At 41.2% G+C, this 26915-nt stretch overlaps 2 protein-coding genes across 2 annotated transcripts; both read right to left on the reverse strand.

Annotated features, from left to right (window-relative positions):
• Window positions 1–3014: 3014 nt before the first annotated feature.
• daglb (diacylglycerol lipase, beta) lies at window positions 3015–17721 on the reverse strand. Its single transcript, XM_083787250.1, has 15 exons — window positions 17250–17721; window positions 15658–15809; window positions 14949–15123; window positions 14498–14765; window positions 13971–14093; window positions 13695–13822; window positions 12197–12323; window positions 11423–11506; window positions 10655–10732; window positions 7920–8000; window positions 7065–7192; window positions 6641–6709; window positions 6360–6432; window positions 5714–5967; window positions 3015–4251 (listed from the first exon to the last, which is right to left on the reverse strand). The coding sequence occupies exons 1-15, from the start codon at window positions 17342–17344 to the stop codon at window positions 4056–4058; spliced, it is 2031 nt and encodes a 676-aa protein (XP_083643376.1). The 5' UTR covers window positions 17345–17721; the 3' UTR covers window positions 3015–4055.
• A 692-nt stretch (window positions 17722–18413) lies between these two features.
• Window positions 18414–26752, reverse strand: LOC310874435 (uncharacterized protein). Its single transcript, XM_083787245.1, has 7 exons — window positions 26626–26752; window positions 25024–25220; window positions 23708–23809; window positions 23013–23108; window positions 22724–22834; window positions 22465–22588; window positions 18414–21882 (listed from the first exon to the last, which is right to left on the reverse strand). Exons 1-7 carry the CDS (start codon window positions 26660–26662, stop codon window positions 19778–19780), a joined length of 2772 nt encoding a protein of 923 aa, XP_083643371.1. The 5' UTR covers window positions 26663–26752; the 3' UTR covers window positions 18414–19777.
• Window positions 26753–26915: the final 163 nt, after the last annotated feature.

Genomic DNA, 26915 nt, shown 5'->3' on the forward strand with positions numbered 1-26915 from the left:
ATGGAATTAAGGCCCCTATAGAGAGATCAGTAGCCTGTAGTGCAGCCAGTTCAGAATTTGAACATTCTGGAATGGCAGAAGTGGCTGCCAACTGCCTCACATGTGCAGTTCGCTGGACAGCCACCGGTAGCGGGGTTCTGGTACAGGCCTGCAAAAGTTTGTTAATCTGTTCTTGCTGCTGCTGCAACAATTGTTTAAGTTCCACAAGCTCTGCAGTGGCTGGGCTACTAAGTGGCACATTAGCCACACGCTGGGTGGCACATAAAGCAGGGACAGGGTAACTCTTACCCCTATGTTCATCTGTCCACCCCTCCCGCTCCCAACGGATAGCCTCAGCCCTGACCTGTAGGAGAGAGTAGTTAGGATGTTCCCGTATCACTCGCTTCAGTTCCCTGTGTAAGTTAGAGTCACGGACACTCTCCACAAACTGGTCACGCAGCAGGGTGGCATAAGTAGGCATCTCTGGGGCAGAACGTTCAACTCGCTCCATTAAAGCACACAGGGCATGGGAAAACTGATGCAATGACTCTCCCTCCAGCTGCCTCCTGGAAAGGAAACTATGTTGAAGAGAGACATAAGTTTTATCACAGCCATACAAATCCTGGAGAATTGCAATTATACGTTCTGGGTCTTCTCGGTCTGCTCTGGGCCTATACCGGATCTCATCTTGTGCCTGTCCAGCCAAATGATCATAGACGACATATGCCTGATCAATGGGCCCCAGATGCCTAGCCCTAATCGTAGCCCTTACTTCCTCCACCCAATCCTCTACTGGGATCCCAGAGGTCCCTCTAAAGACAGGACACTTCCTCTCTCTAGGTACATACAAGTGATATGCAGGAGGTAATGAGTCCATATCGTTGCCATTACACGTTGGACAAAGAGCTGGCTGGGAAGGGCGAGCCTGTTCGCTCCGTAGTTGCTCCTTTTCGACCAGTAGCTGCTGCGCCAAGTCCTGGAGCTCACTAGCCATTGCAAAAGACAGTCAATACAGGCAGGTTATTCCTCAGCACTAAACTAGACCAGTAAACTGGGTTCCCCACAAAATGCAAGTTTGTTTATAAGGACTTGAGACTTGTTCCACAAAACGGAAATTTATTAAACATTTAAGAAGATGAATACAAAACATTTATTATCATATCAGAAATATAAGGCGAACAATCTTTTAAAACCAGGCATACTAAAACCAATAAACAGGTCCAACACTATTGGTAAAAAGGGGAAACGATGTCACATTTGGAGCCAGTGGGGCCAATAGGCAAAATAGTTAAAAAGCTAATAAGTGGGAGCTAAACAGCTAGAAAACACAATAACCGATTAAAGACTAAGAAACTAATAAATTAACTAACCACACGCATAGCACAGCACAGCACACAGCATGCATGAAAAAACACGAAACGACACCGTGAAAAGAGGTGCAGTCACAGCCAAACCTTAGTCGTGGGCTAAACGTGAGATCCTACTGGTAGCAACCCATACGGCCAGTCAGCTAATTCACCAATTTAGCTCTCCTCGGCATCCAGATGAAACACTCGCCACCATGTGGGGGGGGAAACAACAAGTCAAACAAATGAAACAGCTCAAAGAAAACAGAAAACAGAAATGGCTCAAAACACTAAAAGCAATAAAATCAATGTATGAACTCCAACTAAACAAAGCAGCAGTGGCAATCTACAGGATGAAATCAAAACAAACACTTTAAGTTACACCAACAAACACAAAGTAGGCTTAAACAACAATGTCTGTTTGCGTACCTTCAGTTGTCTGTACTTAACACTCCCTCTCGCCACAGCAATGGTTTGGTATGATCAACCTGAATTATAACAGCAGAGTTATTTACAATTATCAGATAGTATAAACATCATTAAACCAATAGGCATGAAACACCTTACTCACCCTGGCAACAGCATTAAACCAGCATAAGTGTACGACTCAGGTCTCAGGACCCACAGCCATGTAACCACCAAGCAGACTATTGTTTGGTAGACTACAAGGCCTTTAAATAGTAACACTGATTGAAAACCAGGAAGAGGATAGTGCAGCCATCCCTATGGTGGCCCTTGAGGCTCAGATCTGACCGGCTACAAATGGTACCCCAACATTCAAACCCTGAATTTACCATGATCCAACATTTACATAATAAATTTTTTATGTTATTTGGTGACCCTAAGGATCATAAAAAACCTTGAATGATTACTATTGTAATTTCTTTTGGGTCAAATCTTAGATTGACTGGCCCATAAGCCATATACTTATTCAAAAATAGCTGATCTACAAGCTCACGCATAACATTGCAAAGTAATGCAGGTTGAAAGCGTTTAGTTTGAAAGTATGCAAAAGCTGGCGAGAAGTTCTGGGAACTCAGATTACGGTAAGTTGAAACATATTTTCCAATATTTTACTCCCCAAATTAGTGTTATATACATTCTTTATACAGTATAGCACTTTTATCCAAAGCCCTTTACATTGTGTGGCAGAGGAAACCATGCAACGCACCGACTTGCTCATTGGAGCAGTTAGACGCAGCAGTTCCCAAACCTTTTTGGCCATGCACCCCATTACTTCCTGACCTAGCTGACACACCCGCCCACATGGAAATATAAATCGCATAAGCCATATAGACATACATTTCCCATTTATCCACATATGCACATAAATGAACCTGAATATGGCATATGTATGCAGCATAGCTAGGCTATATTCGGCATATACTTGCCATATATTGGCATAAAATGTTAATATATTTAAAATAAAACCATAGCACCACCATTAGCCTTTTCATGTCGCGCAACCCCTAGAAGTCGCCCGCGCACCACAAGGGGTGCACGCACCACAGTTTGGGAACCACTGGGTCAAAATGTCTTGCTCTGTGTCAGAGGGGGTCAAACAGGAAGTGACCACTCTGCCGCCTGATCCACTGTCGCTCTGTGTTGGTGTTCAACTCAGTAGGTTACATACATGGAATATCTCAAATATTCTGTTACTATCATTTAAACCAAAGCAAAGAGGAAGCATGCAATCCACCATGTATTATTTACATTAAGAGGTCTCATACTCATTTCAGGATGTGAAAATTATACAGACATTTGTATACCACTCAAACTTGATAAAATTATATTACAGGTAAACATTTTCTCACAAATCACCTTGTAATATTTAAGTAATCTTTGACCCAATGTCTTCATGCAAAACAAATAATAAAAAAATATCATGCATTTGTAATTGGCATTACAAAAACTGCAAAACAATGTCTTTATACAGAGCACATTTGAAACAATTTCTTCCTCCTTTTGTGATGCATAGGCACTATTCACCCTGATTTCTCTTGGCGTCTCTTACATTCAACATGAGACAAAGACAATATTATGAGGTAGAAGATACCCTTATCCTCAGATGTTGGAGCAGACGTATCTAAAGTCCTTTGCACAGATGAGGAACAAAGAATGGCCACTGTTATCAGTGACCGAGGGAAGCTTCTACCAGCAATCCAGCACGTAGAACACGTAGAACACTGAACTTCACACTCTTCACAATCTAACTCTCACTCTAACACAGAGTACAATCATGGGGGCATTGAGGATGGTTTATGCAATCACTTTAAAAACAATAAGCAATACAAATGACAATAGATTATAATATATAAATTAAATAAAACTATTAGTGCAACTCAACTTTAGAGTCCTTGAATATCATCTTTTGTTGACACAGATTCATTCACAGATGAACGCAACTCTGTCATCATAAATTTCCACTGACAATCATCATTTGTGAATGTGTATGGTGAAAGACAGCTGATAGACCAAAGCCAAATGTAAAGATCAGGTGCTTGGAATAGAGGCCTGGTTTATTGTGCCTCCTTAATAAAATCTTGACCCAGGCATGGAAGAATAATTCAGCAGATTGTCTCAGTCACAGAGAGAGAGAGAGGCTTGAAATAGGAAAGGGGGTACCATAGGAAACAGAGGAGAGGCCATGAGGAGTTGGCCTATGCTGTATGTCTTTAGATGACATTAGGGTGGCCTATGTTGTATGTCTTTAGATGACATTAGGGTGGCCTATGTTGTATTAGGGTGGCTGCTGCTTAATGATGACGGGCAGAGGGAAAAGGGCCTGTCGCTGGTCAGACTGCTGAGTGCATGGAGCACAGCATCGGGCATGTGGTCCGCAAGCATCCTGGGACTTATCAAAACACTCCGGAACGCCATCTCACTGGACCACTCGGCACGGTACCTCACCTGGGAAAAACAGGATCTGGCAGGAAGGAGAAAAGAGGAACAGTAGAATGGAAAAGAATGTCCTGCTCGTTAACCCATTAAGACCTGGAATGTGTCTGTGTCACCTCAGCTTTTAACCACTTTAACTATTATTTTAAACATTAGCTATTGAAAAATAGCAGATATATACAAGCTCATAGCACGTCACAGAGTACCGCACTGCGAGCTTGTAGGTCTGCTATTTTTTAGAAAATCGTGACAATGTTTGCAAATATTTGAATGTATACTTTCACAGCGAACATTTTTAACTCAAATATTTGCTTCCCGGGGGTCCCTGGAACTATATATTTTCAGATGGGGGTTGGCGTCCAAATACAGATAATTCTGGGGGTCCTTGACATGAAAAGGTTTGAGCACCACTGATAAGTTTTTCAGAAAACTGTCAGGATTTAGAAGACATTTTGTAGAATCTGGTCTCAGGTCTTACTTGACTTAATCCTCTTTACCCCGTCGAGGGGTGCGCTTTTGCTTCCTGCCAGCTCATTCCAAGGTTCTTTAGGTCCTGGAGAGTGGAACGTCTCCAGGTGTTTCTCTGCCTACCCCGTTTCTTCTTCCCCTGTGGGTTGTAGTCCAGGGCCTGTCTGGTGGTGTTATCTGTGTCCTTTCTAAGGGTGTGGCCTATCCAGTTCCACTTTCTCCTTTTGATGGTACTAGCTATACTGTCCTGTTTTGTGATCCTCCATAACTCCTCATTTGTGGTTTTGATGGGCCACCATAGCTTGAAGATGTAACACAGGCATTTGTTAACAAACACCTGGAGCTTGTTTATTAGGCTCTCAGGTCTTAATTAATTGGTTAATACCACACCCTCACAGGCAAGTACACCTTGCAGGCTGTAAAATGCGTTACTGTTTGTTGAAGAGACACACTTTTGCTGAATTAATAGAGCTTCAGAATGATAAATTAGCCTATCTATAGCCTACATAATATGTGAAATTGAAAGCTACACAACAAACCACTGGCTTTATTGCGTGTGACATTAACAATAATAAAATAGATAATATAAAGATATTGTGCACACTTCATCTGCCTCAAAAGATAGTTAATTTCTCTGTGCATGCCTGACTGCTATGAATGTTATGACGGTGACGGGGGGGATTTATACGAGGATTTATATGAACAAAAAGGAACGCGGACAGGTCAGGAATTTTCCTTCATAATCATATAAATAACTATACGTTTGCGCATCCTGGCGCTAATTCACTATTTCAGGAATCGCTTTGAAATGACAGCGTAGTACATTCCGATTCTAGAGGCAAATTCACTCCACCACTCTGTCCTCGCATCGAATCCTCTCCTCCTCCCTGTGGCCGGGGCTAAGGTGCGAGTGGAGGCCGCGAGGAGAGTGAGCGAGTGTGAAAGTTAGGTATTGGAATTTGGCTAGAGAGAGGGAGAGAGAGAGAGAGAGAGAGAAGGGGGCAATTTAGTGGCAGACAAACCTCCGTGGCGGTCCGTCCTCTGTGATGTGCAAAATGCGACCAGGCAGGTAGAGCGGTAGGTGAGCAGCCGTGTGCACAGGCGAATCTTCTGAACCCAGGCTCTGATAGGAGGTTGAGCGGCGTATCATCAGTGACTCTTCCCCCAGCAGTGGTTGACTAAGCTCATCCTCCCTTCTATTGTCCATCTCAGTGGGGAAGTCATCTGGGTCTCCGCCAAACAGCTCGTACCAGCAGCCTTGCAGTAGGATGCGATACTGGGACGCAGAAGAGGGCAAAGTCGAGACGACAGCAACAGAATTAAGAGATTAGATTCGTTCAATGGAACACTGTTAGGTCAACTTTTGGACAATGTGCAGTACTATATTTAGTAGCGTACTATATGCCATGGATAGGACATAAACAAGTGGAATTGACTCTAGCCTTTATCTTCTAGGATCACTGCCATTAAGGCTGAATTTACTTTGTCGTTTGACAAAGATTATGCATTTTCAACAGAAACTTGTTGACAAGAGTCACGTTGACACTTTTTTCAGTTGAAAATACATCATTTCTGTCGAGTGACAAAGTATGACACTGCAGTTGTTACATTACTGATGCTTGTTATTTTTATTATCAGTTAAAGTGTTGAATAGCTATTCAACCTTACCTTTGGCTTATTGCAATTAGAAACCATTTTAAGTATCCTTCTCTTCAAGTCCTCCACATTGGGAATGCTCAGCCTGGTTAAAGTGAGTACAATGGGAGAGAATGTTGCAACAACAAAAAAAAAGCCAAGGTACAACTATGAGCATGCATGCATGCACGCACGCACACGCACACGCACACACACACACACACACACACACACACACACACACACACACACACACACACACACACACACACACAGGGAGGCATATACATTTTAGGAACAGAAGCATATCGTACCTCGGCACCAGGTCTTTTCCTAGCACGACAGAGATCACAAAGTCCTTGGAGTAGTCAGCGAGGGCTTTACTGAAGACAGATCAAAAAGAAAGAAAAGAAACGCCATGCATTTCAGTGCAGTCCAACTTTAATGTATCCATTTTGAGACTTAACAAATGTACACTTCACAGTAATATTCTCCTGCAAAAGCATTATTGTTATACCACCCCTTCATGGGGTGTGTAATTGAAATGTCCCTTTAAAGGCCAATTCATAATCCAGTTTTCGGTGAAGAGGTGACCACCGAAAGGTTAGTAAAAACAGAGAGATGTTGTGTGAACGGTGACCACTGCGGCGTGACGTCATGTTGTAGTTTTCAGTGGTCAACCTCTTCACTGAAAACTGGTCTATGTATGAATGTATGAATGCTTATTCCCCATTTTACCTCATAAGGCCACCTGGTGGAGAGAAGGAGTAGCACCGCAGCATGGGGAAAGAATTGCGCAACAGGATGGCCAGCAGGGAAGCTGTACCTCCGCCCAGACTGTGGCCAGTGATGACCAGCTTATATTCCTAGAAACACGGGTACACAATATCAACACACACTCATGCAATCCATATCAATCAATTTCTGACCAATTGTTTCTTAGCTTTTGTTTATATTTCCTTGTTCAATAATCGTGATGATGATTTTAGGCTACAACAATGATGAAGGCTGAATAGCATCATATTTTGGTCTGATTTTATTATATTGTTATAAAATCCCCCCCCTCCCAAAAAACAAATAAAAATAAAAACATGAGACTACAACTACACAGAAGATAAACAAAACGTCCATAGAGACAGACTCAACTGTTTCACTGTCAGTTTGTTAACCACTTAAACACTTCTGTTGGTCCCCTCCTATTTTCTCTCTACACCAAATCTCTTTGCTGAAATTAGCAGATCTTAGGGCACCGTTTAATTCTACCTATGAGGGTGATTCTGCCAATGCTTTTCAATGGGAATGGAGTGGTTTCTTTTTGCCAATTTCTACAAAAGAAAACGCTCCGTTACATTGGAAAAAGTTGAGGAACCCACCCTCATAGGTTGAATTAAACTTTGGTATGACCATGCCCTTATGGCATTTAAGCCTATAACATGGCCAAAATGCTGCCACGGTTAAAGTGATGCCACGATTAAAGTGGTTATTTCTGAGTTTGTTAAAAAATCTAACCATCAACCACTAATCTTTGTACACTCTCAGAGTTGCAAATGAATAAATCAACACAGAGGATTTCATGGTGTAGTCAAGGCTTACCGGTGCAATGGAGAAAGCTTGGTTCAGGATGCCATCATTGACCAGCTTTTTGTAGATATACGTCGCTGCCTGAGACATGCCCTGAGAGAGTAGAGACAACATTACTCTCTGCCTGGGGATCTGCTGTTTCATATTGTTGCTGTCGGATGGAAACATTGTATGTCCAAAAACAACTTCCTTTTAACTGTGTTTGAAATGTAATGTCATTATTTTAAAAACATTTGAGAATAGCCTACAAATAGTTTGCGTGACACAGATATGAGGTTTCTGCCCGACAGCAACGATATGACAGGTGGTGGAAAAAGTACTCACATTTTTTACTTAAGTAAAAGTATCAATACTACAATGCAGAAATAAAATAATAAACAAGTAAAAGTACGGAATTCAAAAGTAAAAGTACAAAGGTATTGGCATCACAACATACTTAAAGGAATAGTAGCCCATAGGGCAAGAGCTTATCTCCTGTTTCTGGAGCGTGAGGCAGCTTGATGTACAAGTACACCCCCTGGACTAGCCCCATATGTGCGCACAACTTCCTTGAAAAACATGGAAGTAGCAGACTAAACAAGCGAACTAAAGTAAAATTTGTTTTGATTCAGGCATATAAAAAGAAAAAGGGAAGAGTAATCTCGGCTCTGTATCAAGGTTTGATGGCAAGTAAAGGAACATCTACCCTATATATTAAGGAGAAATGGGAGGCAGGGTTGGAGGTGCAGATTGCTGATGAGGACTGGTACAATATATGTAATATATGTAATAACACAGTGCACGGCCACAAGCTCTAGAACATGGAGGGAATTCTGTGGAAGAATATTACCAGATATTTCATAACTCCAAAGATTACAGCAAGAATGCAGTCTAACAATCATGCTGGAGGTTATGTGGAAGTATAAACGTTGACCACGAACACATATTTTGGAATTGTCCTAAAATAAGTACATATTGGGACAATGTATGGTCAGAGATAAAGAAGATACTAGGCTATGAGATACCTAAGACTGGGGTTGTGCTGTATCTGGGTAATTTGTCACAGGATAATACACAGGGAGAAGATATTTACCTGGTCAAAGTGTTATTGGCGGCTAGTAAAAAAGCAATTACAAGACTATGGTACAAAACAGAACCCCCAGCTTGTGAGATGTGGCTGAGCATTGTGGAGGAGATATTTGTAATGGAGAAACTAACACATGTATTGAGGCTACAAGAGGAACTGTTCATTGAAAAATTGGAGAAATGGACTGATTATAGAGATCAACTAGAAAAAGTGCCCTTCTGGGCACAGGTCTCCACCAGGATAGGAATGTAGGACATTGCAGCTTGCCTTCATCTGGTGGTTGGATAAAAGGGCAACAAAAGTAAACTAGGGAGTTGGCATACAAAGTTATCCACAGATCCGTGCAGTTAGAGGTAAAAACACTTTTCGGCCAGTTATAGCGCCACCTTGAGGCTGAGTTGAAATTGTTCATGTGGCATTTCGTCCTCGGCCTAGTGGGAATGTGGGTGCACAATTTCACGGAAATCACGCGATGTGTTCATGATTTGCAGCATTTTGTTTGAAACTGAGCACTCCTGTGAACTTTGGAAGCCAATCTTAACCAATCAGGATGGAGTGAAATCTGAAAGACCCGTTTCGTTGAATGGCTCTAGAGAGACTGTGTACACAAAGCGGCCTCCTGGTGGCGCTATAACAGGCCGTTCTGGAAAGTTTGGGGCAGAGGTTCATCGTTGGCATCCAGGGAGTGTGTGTGCAAAATTTGGCATCGACCGGGTTAACGGTGGCCGAGATTAGCTGCTCACGGACACACACACACACACACACACACACACGGACGGACGGACGGACGGACGGACACACACACACACACGGACGGACGGACGGAGTGCAAAACATACTCTCCCCCCATGCCTTCGGCCTGGTGGAGACAACAAAACGATACCAATGTTAATAATGATGGACATTCATAAATGTACTGTATGTTGTATGTTATGTGTTGTATACTGGTGATGTATCTGAACCCTTGCACGGTAACTTTCATTTTATGTTTTTTTATTTTTATGTCTAACTGCAAATAAAAACTAAGTAAAAAAAAAAGAAAAAGGAAAGTTTGTTTAGCTCATTATCGGACCTTTACTTTTTGGATACGATGTGCAGAAAAGGGCAAGCAACGTTCCTAATGGAAACCATGCGCCGGTTCTGAAAAGCAGTGGAATGGTAACAGTGTGTGACCTCATCTGGGAGCTACAGAATGAGCGTAGGGACTGAGGGCACATATGGGGCTACCTCTGGACATGATGCAATCCTTGATGCTAAATGCCAAGCAGGGAGGCACTGGGTGAGTCTTTGTTATGACCCGGCCAGGGATCGAACTACAACCTCCCAGTCTCAGGGCCACAAGGCCAATGAGCTGGTAAAAGGGATACTTCAATCAAAGAAATACTAATTTTATATCAATAAGTCATCAAATTATTGGCTTCGGAATGCGACAAAAACAAAAACCTCTCCATGGGGTGTGTAATTGTGTCATTTTGGGGGCGAACTACTCCTTTTAAAGCACCAAAAGGACTCAATGTGCAGAATGTCCCATTTTGCACGTTTTCAAATGTATACAAATCGTTAGAAAATAGCAGATCTAAATCTACAAACTAAGTAACGAGTCTTACGAAACACAGAATACAAAATAAAAGGCAGCAGCATGTCAGTAAACACACAGATGGCAGCAGGTCCGTCGGCTCACCTTGTGAGCGTAGCAGGTTCCCGACACGCCGTCCACCGGCAGGTTCTCACATTCAGCAGACAGGTCCGTCAGGACGTCCTGCATCACACACAGCAATACGTTGACCAGAGAGCACTGGTTCCCCCAAACACAGGGTCGGGAGTCGGGGACACCCTTTGTGGGTCGCGAACACATTTTCATGGGTTCCTTTGTTTGTTTTTGTTTTGTTTTTAATTATTATTATTTCAAACATTTTCAAAAAGTGTTCCCAGAAAAAGATAACTTTTTCATGAATTAAATTAAAAACAAATTCAATGATTTTCTTTTTTTTGTAATTTCATGAAGAAATCAAAAATAAATAATAATTATATCATTTATGTGTATCTTATGTTTAAGTAGTGAAAATAACTGATGTACAAGCTCACAACGTGGCGCGACGCGTTGTGCGCTTGTAGATCGGCTATTTCCACTAGTTTGGGTACCAGGGAGACATCTAGTTTCTCTTTTGGGTCACAGGCTAAAAAGGTTAGGATCCACTGGACCAGAGTTCACTGTGTTTGTAATGAGAGACAGTAACATGAGTTTAAGTCATACTTTGTTACTTAAGCTATTTTTCATATACCGGTAATATTTAAATAGTTTATTTTTCACAACCGTTCCACATAAATGTGCTTTTTGAAAGACTATTAAACACAATTTTATCCCTGAGTGTCTGTCCCCGACAATGAAACAAATATTTAAAAAACTATGAAAAAGGCCAAACTATATTAACCTTGCTGTGTAACTCACCCTGAGTGACAGCGTTCCTCTAACAGCAACCAGTATGGCTTCTCTCTTATGATCCAGGGCCACAAAGAACGGGATCTCGTAGATCTACGACAAATGTTCTTTTTATTTTTTCATTCAGTAAATCAGCATCAACCATATGAATCCTAGTCAGTGTATGGGTATGTAATGTCATAATAGCCGAACATTCTGTGAAAATAGAAGTACAGACTTGTGGCGGACCATGACAAACAACACACAGAATGTTAAACGAAATAAACTGTCAATCTCAATCTTCAATCTCAGCGATTTGACAGTCTGTCCATTTAGTCTCAATCAGGCTGTTGCCAGTAATAATAATAATAATAATAATAATAATAATAAACTTGATCAGTAATAATAATAATAAACTTTATTTATATAGCACCTTTCATACATAAATGCAGCCTCAAAGTGCTTCACAGGGCAGAACATAAAAATAGCAATAAAACACAAGCAAATAGTTAAAATGATAAAACAATGACAAAGAACATAAAAAATAAAGAAGAAAATAAAACATAACATGCAGCAAATCAGTCAGGACAGAGTAGGAACACAGATTAAGACTCAACTAAAAGCAAGAGTGAAGAGTCTTGAGTTGAGCTTTAAAAATATCTACAGAGGGTGCGTGTCTGAGCTGTATTAAATGGTAGTTTATTCCAGGCCGTTGGCCTGGAATTAGTGTAATTAGTGTAAGTAGTGGAAAGAAAGAAGATGCTGCTGGCTGTTGGGGGAAGCAGGGAGACCTCTACTACCTACCTGGTTGTGAAAGCTGACATAGATGAAGTCTCTGTATTGCAGACCAGTGCTGTGCAGCATGGAAGAGAAGTGGCAGCCAAGGTGGTCCCCGCCTACAATATCATACTCGGCTGCTCGAGTCCTACAGCTGGCATGCGCACGCACGCACGCACACACACACACACGCACACACGCACACACGCACACACACACACACACACACACACAATGGGGTGGATCAAGACCAAGGCTCAGAGTATTTACTTTGAGTCTGCATGCATGTACACTTTCACAAAATTAACCAGCAAAAACAATTAAAAATAAAATAAAAAAAATAAAAAATAACTATGCAGTATGTAGTGATTTCCTAGTACTGAAACAAATAAAGAAGCTAGTCAGTTGCTATGAATGTGTTTTCCTAGATTAAATCAATTTAAGCACAAAAAAAACTTTTTTTGTTTTTGTAATGAAAAATAGTCTACTCTTTTGGTTGTGGGCTGGGGCTGCACAATCTAACTATAAATGTTAGTTAGTTAGTGCCCGGTGTCGAGTCGGTCGGACCCACGAGCCGCCCCAAATAGGCTATTGACAATGAATAACTTGGGGTGGGAGTTGAGGTAAATGCATGGCATTCACTTAGTTTGCATATAAAGAAAGGTGTTTAATAATGTTGCCCTGTCTCGCCCAAATAAGGATATAATAAATAGGATGGTGGATCTGAGATTATGAATTAAAAGAAATGTGAGAAATAGTCACACACAAAATCCACAAAATATTCAGTAGTCTGCTGCCAGTAGGCGTGCACAAGACATTTGGCACTCATCACACGGTGTCATTGTCAAGGCAGTCCACGAAGCTCTATCCAGCAAGGGTTTCTTTCATGTTTGTTGAATGCGAGACCTAGGACATTGTTCTGTCCATGCTAGACAAAGTGTTGTGTATTGTTTTCTTAGGTACCTACAATCAAAGCAGTAGCTGGAAGATAGCAGTGAGTTCTGTAAGGGTTTGGCAGTCCTACAGTAGGAGGGCATACATCACTGTTTGGGTATGGGTTTCCTATATTATGATTCCTATATTATGTTTACATTATGTTTACATTTAATGAAGGAAAAATAATAATAATCTAAGAAATTCCATAAATTAGAACAAATATTTAAAAAGTAGTGAAAATAGCTGATCTACAAGCTCACAACGTGGCACGAAGCGACGTGTTGTGAGCTTGTAGATCACTATTTTCACTAGTTTGGGTCCCAGGCGAATATCTAATTTCTGTTTTGGGTCACGGGTTAAAAGATTTGGGAACCACTGGCCTACATGATTGTGAACATTGTATATAATAAACAAATAAAACGTATTATTTTTTTCATTGCAGACCAGACCGGCATCGTGGACCACAAGCGAATGGTTCGCAGGTTGTGGACCCCTGCATATTATCCATCCAACTGTTTGAAAGTACAAAATAATCCAGTCCTGTGTAATTTGTGAGATCCTCAACAGAATGTCTTCAGGGGAAGCATACCAGTCTCTAGTGAGTTTGCAGGGTCCAGTGAGAGGGTTGGAGTAGATGTACATGGGCCAACCGTAGGCTGCTACAGCAAACTTCATACAGTGGGCTGCCTTCTCTAACTCCATCTCCAAATCTTCCTCCTATAAACAGTTAAAGTTAGGCATTAGTCAAATAGAAAGATGCATCAATTATTTAAATCCTTTTGCTCATCTTGGTCCCTAGTCTCTTATTGTCCATGCTTGCCTTGAATATCTGTCTGCCTGCCTAAACACTGGCTCGAATACTCACGATGGGAGAGGAAGGGCTGTGAGCAAGAAGGTTGTCTGGATCTCTGCACTGCTCCACCTTATCCTGCTCCTGGTGGAGTAGAGCCAACCCAGCTGCTATGTCACTGGGAACCAGGTCTGTGTCCTGCAAAACGCGCATGCACGTCGCACACACGCACACACACTTTAGAATGAGTCTTGATATTTCACCAGTAAACCCTGCCGTAGTGCCGCAGTAACTAACAAAGCATAATGACTGATTAGTGGGACTCTCCTCAACTAAATACATTCATAGTCGACTAATAGTCCTAGCAATTAACCAACAACTCGGGCAGCCTTTTCAGGTTCATGATACTGCCGATGACGTCTTTGCCGTCTTTTTGCACCTTTTCTATGGCCGGCAATGAGGGACATTTGACTTAATCGCCGGTCAGCAGTAAATGAGTTAAGTAACTAAGTTCTTAACAGTGTTCTTAACAGACCAGTTAATGGGTTATTCGACTTTAATCATGTAAAAGGCAGGTAAAATACAAAGAAATACGCCCTCACAGAGAAAAACCCGCTGACAAGCTGCGCGATGCTGTTAAATGCAGCTCTGTGACTTTCGTCTTGCGGCAGGCAGCAGCACAGCAAGCGCAGTCTGCTCTCCCACACTTTGATCGCCAATGAACGGGCTGTCGACAGGAACTGGGAGCCTTCGCTGCTCTCCAGGTCTCGCACGCCAAGCTGCTCCGCGGCAGCAGGCTGCCGACGGGGACTCCCCATCGGGTCGAACACAAACACCACGCCCAGACCTGTGAAGAGCAGCAGGATCCAGCTGGAGGGTGGCGCAAAAATAAAAGCACATGATCAATGCAAAATGTACCACGAAAGAAAAAAACTACAACACACTATACATTATTGTCCATATCACAGAGAACACAAAGCAGGAAATAATGACACATTATTATTATATTTTCATTTATAAAACATAGGAATATCACACAGATCATCAGCCCACCTAGCAACCACTGCTGCAATGATGGCACCCACTGCAGCAGGCTCACAGCCCTGGCTGTCATCAGACACCCAGATGGCCCCCAGACAGGCCCACACCAGCTCAGGGACATACAGCAGAGCTCGAACATACACCAGTGCAGGGATGGAGCGCCGTGGGCCAGGGTTCGTTATGGTACCTGGGAAACCCAGAAGAGAATATTTGAGTTAAGGACTGAGGCCAATTCTAAAACTTCTAAATACTGAACTAACTTTTCTGAAATGTTTCAAATATTAATTAAAAAAATTACAAAAATGTTATGCTGCTAATATATTGTACATAGCAACAAGAACCCCAACAGGGGTTCCGTCCTGAATGGACTAACAAAAAAAAGGAAGGAAAAAAAGGCTAAATTACAAACACAAAAAAAAATAAAGCAGATGTACAAGCTTGCAGCGCGAAGTGTTGCAGCGATGAAGTGTTGTGAGCTTGTATATCTGCTATTTTTGACTAGCCAACCTATAAAATATGGATAAAGTTTAAAATGATTGTGATGCTGCATTAACCCATTTTGCTGGAGACCCTGGCTGGAACCCTGAACGGTACCCACATTGAGAACCACTGGCATAGAGCTCATATTTATTTCTCAGCTCATATATTCTGATTGTAATTATTTGAATAAATTGTCAACGATTGATAACTTAAATTTAAATATCAATATCAAAACGCGTACCTTGAGCACTGACATACATAATAGCACATAATGACAGGATGATGAGCGCCAACAAGACCAACAGGACAACCAGATAGCTGTGAAGAACTCCCCCACCAGGACAACCAAATTTGCCCTTATGAATAGTGTACAGGATGAAGGTTCCAATCCACCTGAAGAAGGGCAGAGAAAGAACAATCAAGTCTGTGCTGATCATTGACTTTGATTATGTTGTATTCTTTATTGTATCTTTCTTGACATCTTGGCTATCCGATATATGACCCAACATTACATGAAAGTCTTGACTTTCCATCTCCCACAGAGCAAGACCGTGACGACAGCAGCGCTGCAGCACTGGTTACTTTTTTTTTTTTTTTTTTACAATTTTAAATCTATTCATTTATTATCCACAGTATCTAAAACACTATACGAATCATTCTAAACATCAACTGAAAGTTTTTGTCTTTTGTTTTATGTGTTCTGATCATTTTTTGTAGTGGTTTTTGCTGTCCCTTTAAGTGAAAAGTGGATTAAAAAAAAGGCATCAACTGAGACATTGTACACAGGTTTTCTTTGATGTTCCTGTTCCAAGAGTATCTATATCTATTCACAAAAAAGGTATACATGCCTGGTTCCGAAAGGAACAGGGCTTATTAATGTTTAATAACCACTAGCCCCGGAACCCTGAGGCCCCTTTTCCACCGGTTGGTTCCCAGTGGGAACCGGTTCAGTTCTTTTTGGTTTTTAGTCCATGAGCCAGAGCTCCAAAATTGAAACGTGAATTATGAATTGAGTGTGCAAAACCATACCTATATTAGATTGTTATCACCATTAAACTCCCCCAATTGAGTACTTACACGAAGACAATGATTTATTGTATTACAAATTTTACATTTTTAAATATGCAAATGAGGCAGTATGTAGGAAAATATGCAAAATAATCAAAAACATGAAAAAGCTACTACTGTGGAAGGATCATGTATTAATTTACTTGTATTGATCCTATAAACAATTTAATATAGGGTATAGTTTGCCCACCAATTTTGGAGCTCTGGCTCATGGACTAAAAACCAAAAAGAACTGAACCGGTTCCCATTGGTAACCAACCGGTGGAAAAGGGGTCTCAGTGTATGCATGGGGTATACAGGGTGTATAGTGTATACCTTTTTTGTAAACATGCTAAGATCAATTCCTTCCTTGCATCCTTCAGTGTTTTATTATTTATTTTTTGCTTAGAAGTGTATATTTGTATGTGTTTATGTTCTGATGAATTGAAAATGGAGGACCCTTATGTAAACAAGTCATAGTGCTTTTTCTGGTTTTATCCTCCTAGCAGATATTGTATTGACCTGTACTTTGACTTTCCTTGAACTGTACGCATTCTACAAACTGTTAAATGAATACAATTATCAATCAATCTCTTAATATCTTCACAAGGGACTTCCAGGGGGTTACGGGTATTTTGATAGCTCCATATGGAACCTCTCCCTCCGGAAGGCTTATAAACCATAAATAATGATATAATACATAGTGTTATTATTGAGCCTCAGGCCTTGATTCATTACATTAACACGTATATTAAATCTTGGGTTAAATAATAAAAGAATACCCACCAAAGTATACGGAAAAACAGTTCAAATGCACCGGGGAACACAAGATCGTCACTGGCGATTCCCCATCGCCGACCGAACGCCACCATCCCAGGCATGTTGAGATTGAACTGTCCAACACTCTATGGTCCAAACTTGACCGTTAGCGGCTACAGGCCGTCAAAATGTCTTGAGCAAATTAGACCACACAGCAAGCCAGCTAACAACACGCATGACTTGACAAGACAACATTTACATCTTCAGGCGTTGTCTGGTTGCCTCGTGTAGCTTCATCGGCTAATCTAAACTAATAGCTACTGTCTAACACTAAAGTAAATTACATCATTATTAAGAAATACATGGTATGATTCGGGCTGCCGAGTCTGACGGCTGGTTATTCTGCTATTATTATCCGTCTACTACTACATCGGAAATTATACAAACATAAACAAAACCCCAGCTGTTGTTTTGTTTTGCTCGCAGTGTTGTCCGGGCAGTCAACATGCACGTGGGAAACAAGATGGAGATTAGTTCCGCTTCGGCCAAGAATAGAAAAGAATAGAAAAGAAATCAGAGCGAGTGCTGTTGAGTAACCTTATTTGACCCTAGCATGTTATGTGAACCGAAAACGAAGCAACACAACGAGTTTGCATTTGTTGCTTGCAAATTACCACGTGAATGATGACACACTAATTACTTCTTTGTTCTTGTGTTTTTCGCCTAATAATAAAATAAGTTTGTTTAAAACAGTCACTCACATTTGCCTCACCCTAGTCTTAGATTACTCTCGTAGATGTCAAAATCGATAATCCATCTAGAGATCTAATCCATCTACGTCGAGATCTAAACCTCTGCCTCACCCTCACGATAAATAACTATCTTCAAACTGAATTTGCAACAGATAACAGAAGCTGTCAACAAATCAGTCAATAAAACAACCAAAGTCAGCTAATCAGTCTTTATTTGTAGAACACATTAAGGAGATCAGAGGACTATTTCAGATTTTCAGTTCACACAGAAATTCAAGCTAAAGTATTCACATATATTTGACTGCAATACCCCCATTTGACCAGCATATAGCATAGTGTTAGCCTATGGAAACTGGTCTATTGTGAAATAAAATAGTGGGTAATTTTGAAGTTATTCTTGGCGAGTATGAACATTATGAACAGTATGAACCATATTTTCCTAATGTATCAAGAAATGAGCTCCGATTCCCAGGCAAAGTCCTTCTTTTATTCAATCAATAAGGCATCTTCCATGTTACATCAGGTAACTCCCAAGTCCCCCAAAACGTGTGTGTGGGTGTCATAAAATGCAGAGAGCCAGTTAGTAGCCTCCTGTAACCCTAAATAATGGCACTTATCAGCTAAAACAGGAAGGTCAAAACCCCAGGTGGTCGATTTGAGACTCTAAAGATAATATCAGATCAAAGATCACTCCCCATGAATTATCTTGAGAAGTCAAAGGGTGAAGCCTACAAGGCTTCCTGCCTGTGGAACAATTGATATGCAAATAGATTTCAGTTTAGTGGGATGAAGGGAGAAATGGCTTGCAAGTTAAGAAGTTATGTACAATTATCAATTATGTACAACCAAGTAGTTATGAATATGCTATATGATTCATAGTACACCACAAACATTTTAAGGTGAAAGCCCCATGGATTTATCCCTACGAAATGTAACTAACTAATTTCTGACAGAGATGTGGCAGTTAAATGTTACATCATAGGACAGGATTCAAAACCCACTCTTACATTTAGCACAGAACAAATTAATCAATTTAGACTACCTTTCAAGCTGGCAATGAGTCTGTCATTTTAGTTGTTGCTATATATCACGTTACCTCTTATCTGCTTATTCTAACTTTGTTTTTCTCGTAAATGAATGCCCTACGTATGTGATCACACTACAGCCGCTGCATCATCATACAAAAGCATCAAAAGCCTTGGCTGTAGCTCTGGCAACAGGAGAAGCGGAAAGGATATGTGACAGAGCTTGGGAAAATGGAAGTACGGTTGATTCTGCCAGTAGCAGATGCTTGTCAGTACAAACAGCGTGTACATTGAAATGGCAAAAGTCTTATCAGTTATGTTATGGTATGGATGAAGCTCCATGGATGGGAGTGACTTTGTTCATGTATGCCAATGCCAGGACGATATTCATGAATTCATTCAGGAACAGGACTACCGGTATATTGTAATATTGTAGTAACTATGCACGGAGATGGCTTAGCAGAAATGGATCCTTAGGCTAAGCAATCGGAAAAGCGATGTGATGTCAGCTCGATTTCTTTATGGCCTTGAAGTTAGGCATTGAAAACATTTTTAAAAGTACCAGATCTACAAGCTGTAAGTGCAGTTCGAATCGCAGTGCAAAGCGACGCAGACGCACTTCAAGCTTGTTGATCTGCTATTTTAGAATTTTAGTTAATTTTGGACATACAAGGTTTTCACCCGACAGACGTCACGATATATAGCAACAGCATTTTTAGAATCGGCCACAGGTCTTAATGGGTTAATAAATCACTATATACAATAACACCACACAAAGCTATGCATGTACAAGTTTTGTGTGTCTCTTCAAGCCATGCAAGCTTGCAAACCCCCTTCCACACACAGTACAAATGTATGGTCTTTCCCCTGTGTGAGTACGCATGTGTAAGGTGAGAAAACAGGACTGTACAAATCCCTTCTCACACACACTGCACTTGAACGGTCGCTCACCGGTATGATATCGCCTGTGAACCTTAAGTTCAGAGGCGGATCTGAAGGACTTGTCACAGTCGTCACACTTAAAAGGCCTCTCTCCAGTATGAATCAAATTGTGTCTCACCAGGGCATCTTTGCCAACAAACCCCTTACCACAGTGTGTACACGGGTAACGCACTCCTTTGTGATAAAAGTTGTCATGTTTCAGATAGCACCACCTGGAAGTGAAGGACTTTCCACAAGGAACACAGGAGTAAGATGATGTGGATTTCTCCGGGACAGGCTGGTCAGCCTGGCCCGGTTTGTGTTCGCGCTGCACATGCCTAGTAAGTGTTATACTGTGTCTGAATTTCTTCCCACATTCCCAGCAAAGGAATGGGTATTCTTTAGTGTGTTTCTTCTGATGCTCCAACAGGTCAGAGTATGATCTAAATCGTTTGGGGCAATGTGGGCACTGGAATGGCTGGTGACCGGTGTGTTTCCACTCATGTCTGATGAAGCGCTTTAAACTGACAAAAGTTGTCTGGCAGTGTGCACACACAAACGGTGCACTGGGACTGTGAGCATCATTGTAATGCTTGTAAAGTGCCTTAAAAACTGGGAAGTTCCCTTCACACAGGTTACACTGAAACGGTGTGTGAGATATCTTGTGCAATGCCAGCGCTTCCGAGTCACGCACCAATTTCATGCACACCTGACAGTAGAGCGGGTTGTGTGTGTGTTTGTGGGAATCCAATGTTGATTTGTACTTGAACGCCTTGTCGCATTCATCACATTTGAAACATTGCTTGGGGTGATCAACTCTTTCTGGATCGACCTGCTGCTCATTATAGCAAATGTTTCTTAGGTGGTACCTTAAAGTCTGCTGGCACTTAAACTCCACACTACAATGAGGACAGATGAAAGGACCATTGGATGTGCTAATGTCCTGTTCAGGGCTGCAACGGCGTACCTTTTTGTGGGTCTTCCTTTCCACGGAGGTTGAGTGAGAGCGGCCCTGGGTATTACTCTCTGAGGACGACAACTCTTCTGATCGTTCTCCAGCCGTTTCTGGAACACTCGCAGTCGTCTCGTTTTCATCCACCTGAACGCTTTCATTACATTTTGACAGATCTTTAAGACTCTGAATTGGACATTTGTGCTCCTGCAAATATCGCAAGCTCTTATACTTTCTTTTGCATTCAGAGCACGAATGGGACTGCTGTGTTGAGTGCTGATTCATGTGTCGCTGTAAGAATTTGGCTTGACTCAAAACCTTCCCACAAATTGTACATGTTCTCTGATCCAGGTTATCCTTTTTGGAGGAATGTGCGTCGTTGGAAAACTTGTCGGGGCTGCTACTGTCCCTTGACTTGACCATTTGGGATAGAAAAGTCTTCATCTTGAGCCCCCGGTTCTGTCGGACAGGTCGGGATTTCGAAGGAACGGTGATCTCATTCTCAACTCTTTCCAGCTTGACAAGGCAGTCCATTTCCTGTAGCCGACTCCTTTGTTGGTCTGGGATTGGAAAGACAGCATTTGAATGATTTGTGTTTTCACATATAGATTTATTTTTCTTCCCCATGCCATCTTTTGAGCTTTGTGTTGCCACATCAAGCATGTCCACTGGCCCATCTTCCACCGTTACCGCTATGATTTCAGAATTGTTGTCATTTTGTGCCACTTGGTTTTGACATTCAACAGGCTCAATGTTAATTTGATCTGAAACAAACTCTGTATCACCCGATTTCACTTCAACACAGAACCACTGCTGATCATCCTCACATTCGTCTTCTGCCTCACTTTCCCCAAGTTTTATCTCATTTCCTTCAGATCCCACAATCTCTGTGGCTGTGCAGCCTGTATACACAAATCCATCCATATCTTCTTGCTGTTTGACAATCACCACCCTCTCCACTGGGGGGAGACATAGAGCCGTCATAATGCAGTTGTCCTCAATGAAAGAGTCTGTGGAAAGGGACAAGAAATTACAAGAAGTACTTAAAATGGCAATTAAAGCTGCATATTAATATATAAAAACACTAGAATCACACATTAAGAATGTAAAAGCACAGAAAAATAACCTCTAGAGATCCCAACCGGAGAAACGTGGAATTGAATCAAATGACAAGGATGGCAATCTTTTCAGTGTTTTAAGTTTTCACACTCTCACTAGTGGAGCTACTGTAAATTATCAAAATGAAAAATGAAAAACATGTGGCTTCTACAGGCACATACAGTATAGAATCATTTTTCAAACAGGAGCCTAGTGGTAATTTGAAATTTCACATTAGGTCGTTATGACATAATTCATAATATAATTCTCTATGGAGAAAATGAATGGGATGTTTACATGTGGATTTGGAGATATCTTGTGTGCAAGGTGGAAATCTTGGCCTAAGGATTGCAGTCTATTACAGGACAGTGCATAAAGATGGTCAACAAATTCCCTATCAGTCCAGTCAGTAGGTTTTAAGATATCTTGTTTGAAAACAAAGTTCTGGAAGGACGTCGAGCCCTGCCACTCGTGAGGATAATAAAAAACCCTACCATCTTCTTCCAGCTGGCTGAGGTTGTTTTGATATTCCAGCAAGGATTTGAGCTCCTGAGGTTGAAATAATGTTGCCATGTTGTCTTTCAAAAGAGACGAGGCATTTCTAAGCAGGGAAGCAACCTAAAGTAAATAAATAAGATATAAATTAGATATACATACAGTATGTAAAATTAAATAGCACTTTTGTATGGATATATGTAGATGCAGCAAGTGATAAATGCTGTACAGGTGTTTTACATCTTTGCCTGCCTCTACCTGTTCAAAGTTTTGGGAAGGAAGCAGCTGTTCAAGTCTGGACAGAAAATGCCACATCAGCTTCTGTATTGACTTATCAAACATGGGGCCAAAGTCTTCATGGAAAACATCCTGAAACGCACAGACAAATGCGCACACAAATAATTTATTTTATTTTAAATTAAGCAAACAACATATGTACAATTTTTACAACATATCTGAATGCAACAATGAGCAACATAAGCTGCAAATTCGATGTTTTGTATTTCATGCAATGCATATTATTTGGAAGCCACCCACAACCACTGACCCGGAAGAAGTTCTCTCTGTCCTCAGGATCTTTCAGCAGACTTTGTACAAGACTCAGAAAATGTGAATCCGACATTTCTAGATCAACATCATCAGCCTGTAGAAAACATGTTCAAAAGGGTCAATTCCATGTCAAAGATTGTGTAATAACAGCATCCTTGTCACATGGCATGTCTTTGAAACTCCAGGGTCTCCCAGGGGTCTATACTCGCCCGCCTCCTTTTTTCCCTCTACACCAAATCTGTTTGCTGAAAATAGCGATCTACAAGCCAAATGTTCAGCTATTTTGGTCAAATGTTTGGCTACAACATGGCAAAAATAGGTACACTAAACTACATGTGATTCACTGCAACACGAAAAGGCAAAATAAATGAGAAAACACTATTCCCCCGGTATGATGTCAACAAATAGTAAGCAAGTAGCCTCGAGCCATGTGACCCATAGGCAGGAGCCCATCTCCTGTTTCTGTAGCGTAAGGCGGCTAGCCGGCTACGTACAAGTACCTCCCAGCCACAAGTAGTACACCCCCTGTACATGACGCTAGTACGTTGCAGGGACCCTTGGTGCCGAGTGCCAAGCAGGGTGGCATTGGGTCACGTTGTTATAGTCTTTGGTATTGAACACAAGTTCACAACCTCCCAATTTAAGGGCAGACACTTTTAAAAGAACATCACTAGAAATTGGGATTAGACTCACCTCCATATTCCACAGTGATCTCAGGGTGTGCAGCCTGTCCAGGTGTGGTTGAATAATCTGAGGGTCAGCACTGGCCTCAGAGCTACACAACTCCAGGATCAACTACAACCAGAGGTTAATGGAATTAATGAGGGATGAAGTATTAGAAACAGAAATGCACTGGTGACTACAAGTCTGCAACTTCTGCAATATAATACCAATATAATACTCACCAACATTGCAGCTGTACGGACAGATTGAATTATCCCCTTTCTATCTGCAAAGTCTTTTGTTTCCTAAAAATCCACCATAGTTATTATGAGCTACATTGTGTCAAATTCCGTGCAGGTGATCATTTTCTGTTCGAGTTTGGAATCGCTCGTTGGAAATCACTCAACACATTGCAGCACATAATGTGGAGGAGGTTGTGTTTGTGCTTCAAAACTCCTCCACTTGACAGAGAGTAGCTCATAAGTCATAACATGTCTACTGTGGACGTTTATGAAATCAACTTTGCAGATAGAAAGAGGATGATTCAAGCTTTCCGTACAGCTGCAATGTCGGTAAGTTTAACCCATTTTGGGGGCGGGAACCACTTTTGGTGTTAGCATTATGTTATGCTTTATTGAAAAATAGCAGATCTACAAGCTCATAGCGCGCCACAGAGAGGCGTGCTATGTAGGTCTGCTATTTAAAAAAAATCTAATAACGACTGACATAGAAACATAGCTTTTTCAGAAAACTGTCAGGATTTAGGAGACATTTTTAGAATATGATCTCAGGTCAAAATGGGTTGACGTTCTTTAATACAATCAGATCTTTCTGTTTGGATGTTGGGCTGCCATTGGTTGGTTGGTTGCAACTCTAGATTCAACAAAAATCTAGTGTTGCAAATTGCGGCTAGGTCACCTCATCAATGTGTACGTGGCAAAGGTTTGATTTTGTACACACTCTTATAATGTTCTTATATTGATCATAATACGAAATTACTGAATGTCAGACTCCAGGTTTTCCTCAGAATATGTATGACGTTACACATAGGTTTACTATGTCTATGTATGGCACATCAGGAGTCCACTGGTGCAGTCGTTCTCAAACATTTTATTTTCAAGGACTCCCATAACATACGGGTCCATTTAGACACTCAGTCTCAGAGTTACAGACCTGAAATGGTTATTTAGGTCTATCTCTTTATGTGTTTTGTCCATGGCAAATTTTTAATTTTAGCTAAATTATCCACCACAAGCCAGCATGGCGATGGCCGCTGAACCAAGCATTCTGATGCTTTTGAAAAAAGGAACTGTGCAAATCATCCTCACTTTCAGGTCACAACTCACCCGTGCTCTGAGACCCAGGATGAGTTGTCCCCTCTGTCTTCTGGAGAGCAGCTCAGGGACAATATCCGTCACAGTGGACACAAATTCTTCCAGGACGCCATAATCGGACACCACTTTGTGCTGGACAGTCTGCCAGATGGCTGCCGAGACCAGCCGCAGTGGAGACACCAAGAGACGCAGCCAGGAGAGAGGAAGACCTGAACACATCGAAAACACACATCTTGAATGTCTAATCACATCACTATAGCTGGATTTCGACTGCAGCTTTAGCACCACAGCACACGACACTACAACACACTGCCTCAAAATATCTACCATTACACTCACAGTATGGGCTGATTTCCATAATTGGACTAGTCTCCTACCCAACATTATGGCTGTTTTGAATTCGATCCATTCCACGTATGTGGAAGGAGTTATATCTTTAAGAATGGAGGGATCTCCTAGTATGAAAAAGCAGATATCAAGAGGGATATCTTGACCAATGATTCTCTCAATGCAATCATGTACTGCTATACAAAAGTCTTGTACCCTGGGGCGCTCCCATAAGACATGGGTAGCCCTCTTTGTAATGTAAGGAGGTGGAGATCATTGCCTCTTGCCTAGCAATGTAATGTAGACGAGTGCAGGAGTTGTTAAGTACTCCAGCTATTGGTGAGAACCAAATGTACCCTTATAACTGTGATTGTAATACAATATAAATTAGTATTATATATTAAAACTGTGAGAATTATAATACAATAAAAAATATAATATATTGCAACTGTGATAATAATACAATATAAATTATTATAATGTATTAAAACTATGATAAAACCCTATAATGGATTATAACCGTGATTATAAATACAATATAAAGTATTATTACAACTATGATACTTGTAGTATCAATTACAATTACAATACTGGTCTAAATAAAAAGCTCAGACAGACTCATTATGAAGTGTTTGGCCCCGCTTTAACCTAGCTCAGACCTAGCCCCTCTCGGGACCCTACATAAAGCTTTGCTATCTGTGTCAACAAAATGTCAGAAACTTCAGTAGCATTTGGGTTCTGCTTGGAGGGCTAGCTCAGACCCTAGCCCCGCTCGGAACCCTACTTACAGTTTGTTTACACTAAATTGTAGTGTAAACAAACTGTACGTAGGGTTCCGAGCGGGGCTAGCTCTAGTCTAGACCTAGAATGCCTGTGATCATTTAATTAAATGATCACAGCTATTCTAGGTCTAGAGCTATAGCTCAGACCCACCCTGGACTGGATACTTTTAGGCACTCATTTAGTACCAGACTACCAGTGGTGTTTATCCCTGATCAGGGCTAAGTGGTATTAGGTTAGGTTAGGCCATGGCAGTGGAAATCGGGCTTAAGTGTGTTGTGCATAGAGTACAAACCAATAGACGTAACGTGGTATGCCTGTCTATATGAACTAAATTAGAATCAGTCCAAGTATTTCTCATATAAAATAGGAGTTAAAAAAAGACAACGCCGCCGAATAATGTTCTCAAAAAGAAAAACACATTCCGGAATCCGGAGGTATAATGGCGTCATTCTAGTTGATCAACTCCTTCTTTAGCACCAAGTTCAATGTGTTACTTTTACTCACCATTCACATACGAAACACATTCCTCCATCCTTTGCATTCAGTAAATTTGTAATTACCGGTATGGTTATATATAAGAATAGTACACTACATGCAAATATTGCCATAGGATAGCAGCTGTACTTCTCATCGATAGGGCATTTGTTGACTGTTCCGTTCAGTTTAATGCTCCTACGAAACAGTTCATCTACAATCAGTTCCGGGCATGGAAACTCCAGAGCCGTGTAATAGAATAGTCTATCCACACTTTTCCTGGGCTGTGTGTGCTCCAGTTCCTGTCGATTTGATCCAAT

This window comes from Protomyctophum parallelum, assembly GCF_964188405.1.
Source record: "Protomyctophum parallelum genome assembly, chromosome: 17".
NCBI classification, from domain to species: domain Eukaryota; kingdom Metazoa; phylum Chordata; class Actinopteri; order Myctophiformes; family Myctophidae; genus Protomyctophum; species Protomyctophum parallelum.

Coding starts and splice junctions, on each gene's coding strand:
- LOC310874435 (XM_083787245.1), bottom strand. CDS start 26,662: ATGCAAAGGATGGAGGAATGTGTTTCGTATGTGAATG. Junction 23,109..23,707: donor GATCACTGTGGAATATGGAG/GTGAGTCTAATC, acceptor TGTTTTCTACAG/GCTGATGATGTTGATCTAGA. Junction 22,835..23,012: donor ACAGAGAGAACTTCTTCCGG/GTCAGTGGTTGT, acceptor TGTGCGTTTCAG/GATGTTTTCCATGAAGACTT.
- daglb (XM_083787250.1), bottom strand. CDS start 17,344: ATGCCTGGGATGGTGGCGTTCGGTCGGCGATGGGGAATCGCCAGTGAC. Junction 7,193..7,919: donor AAGCTTTCTCCATTGCACCG/GTAAGCCTTGAC, acceptor CCGTGTTTCTAG/GAATATAAGCTGGTCATCAC. Junction 4,252..5,713: donor GAGGACGGACCGCCACGGAG/GTTTGTCTGCCA, acceptor CCTTCCTGCCAG/ATCCTGTTTTTCCCAGGTGA.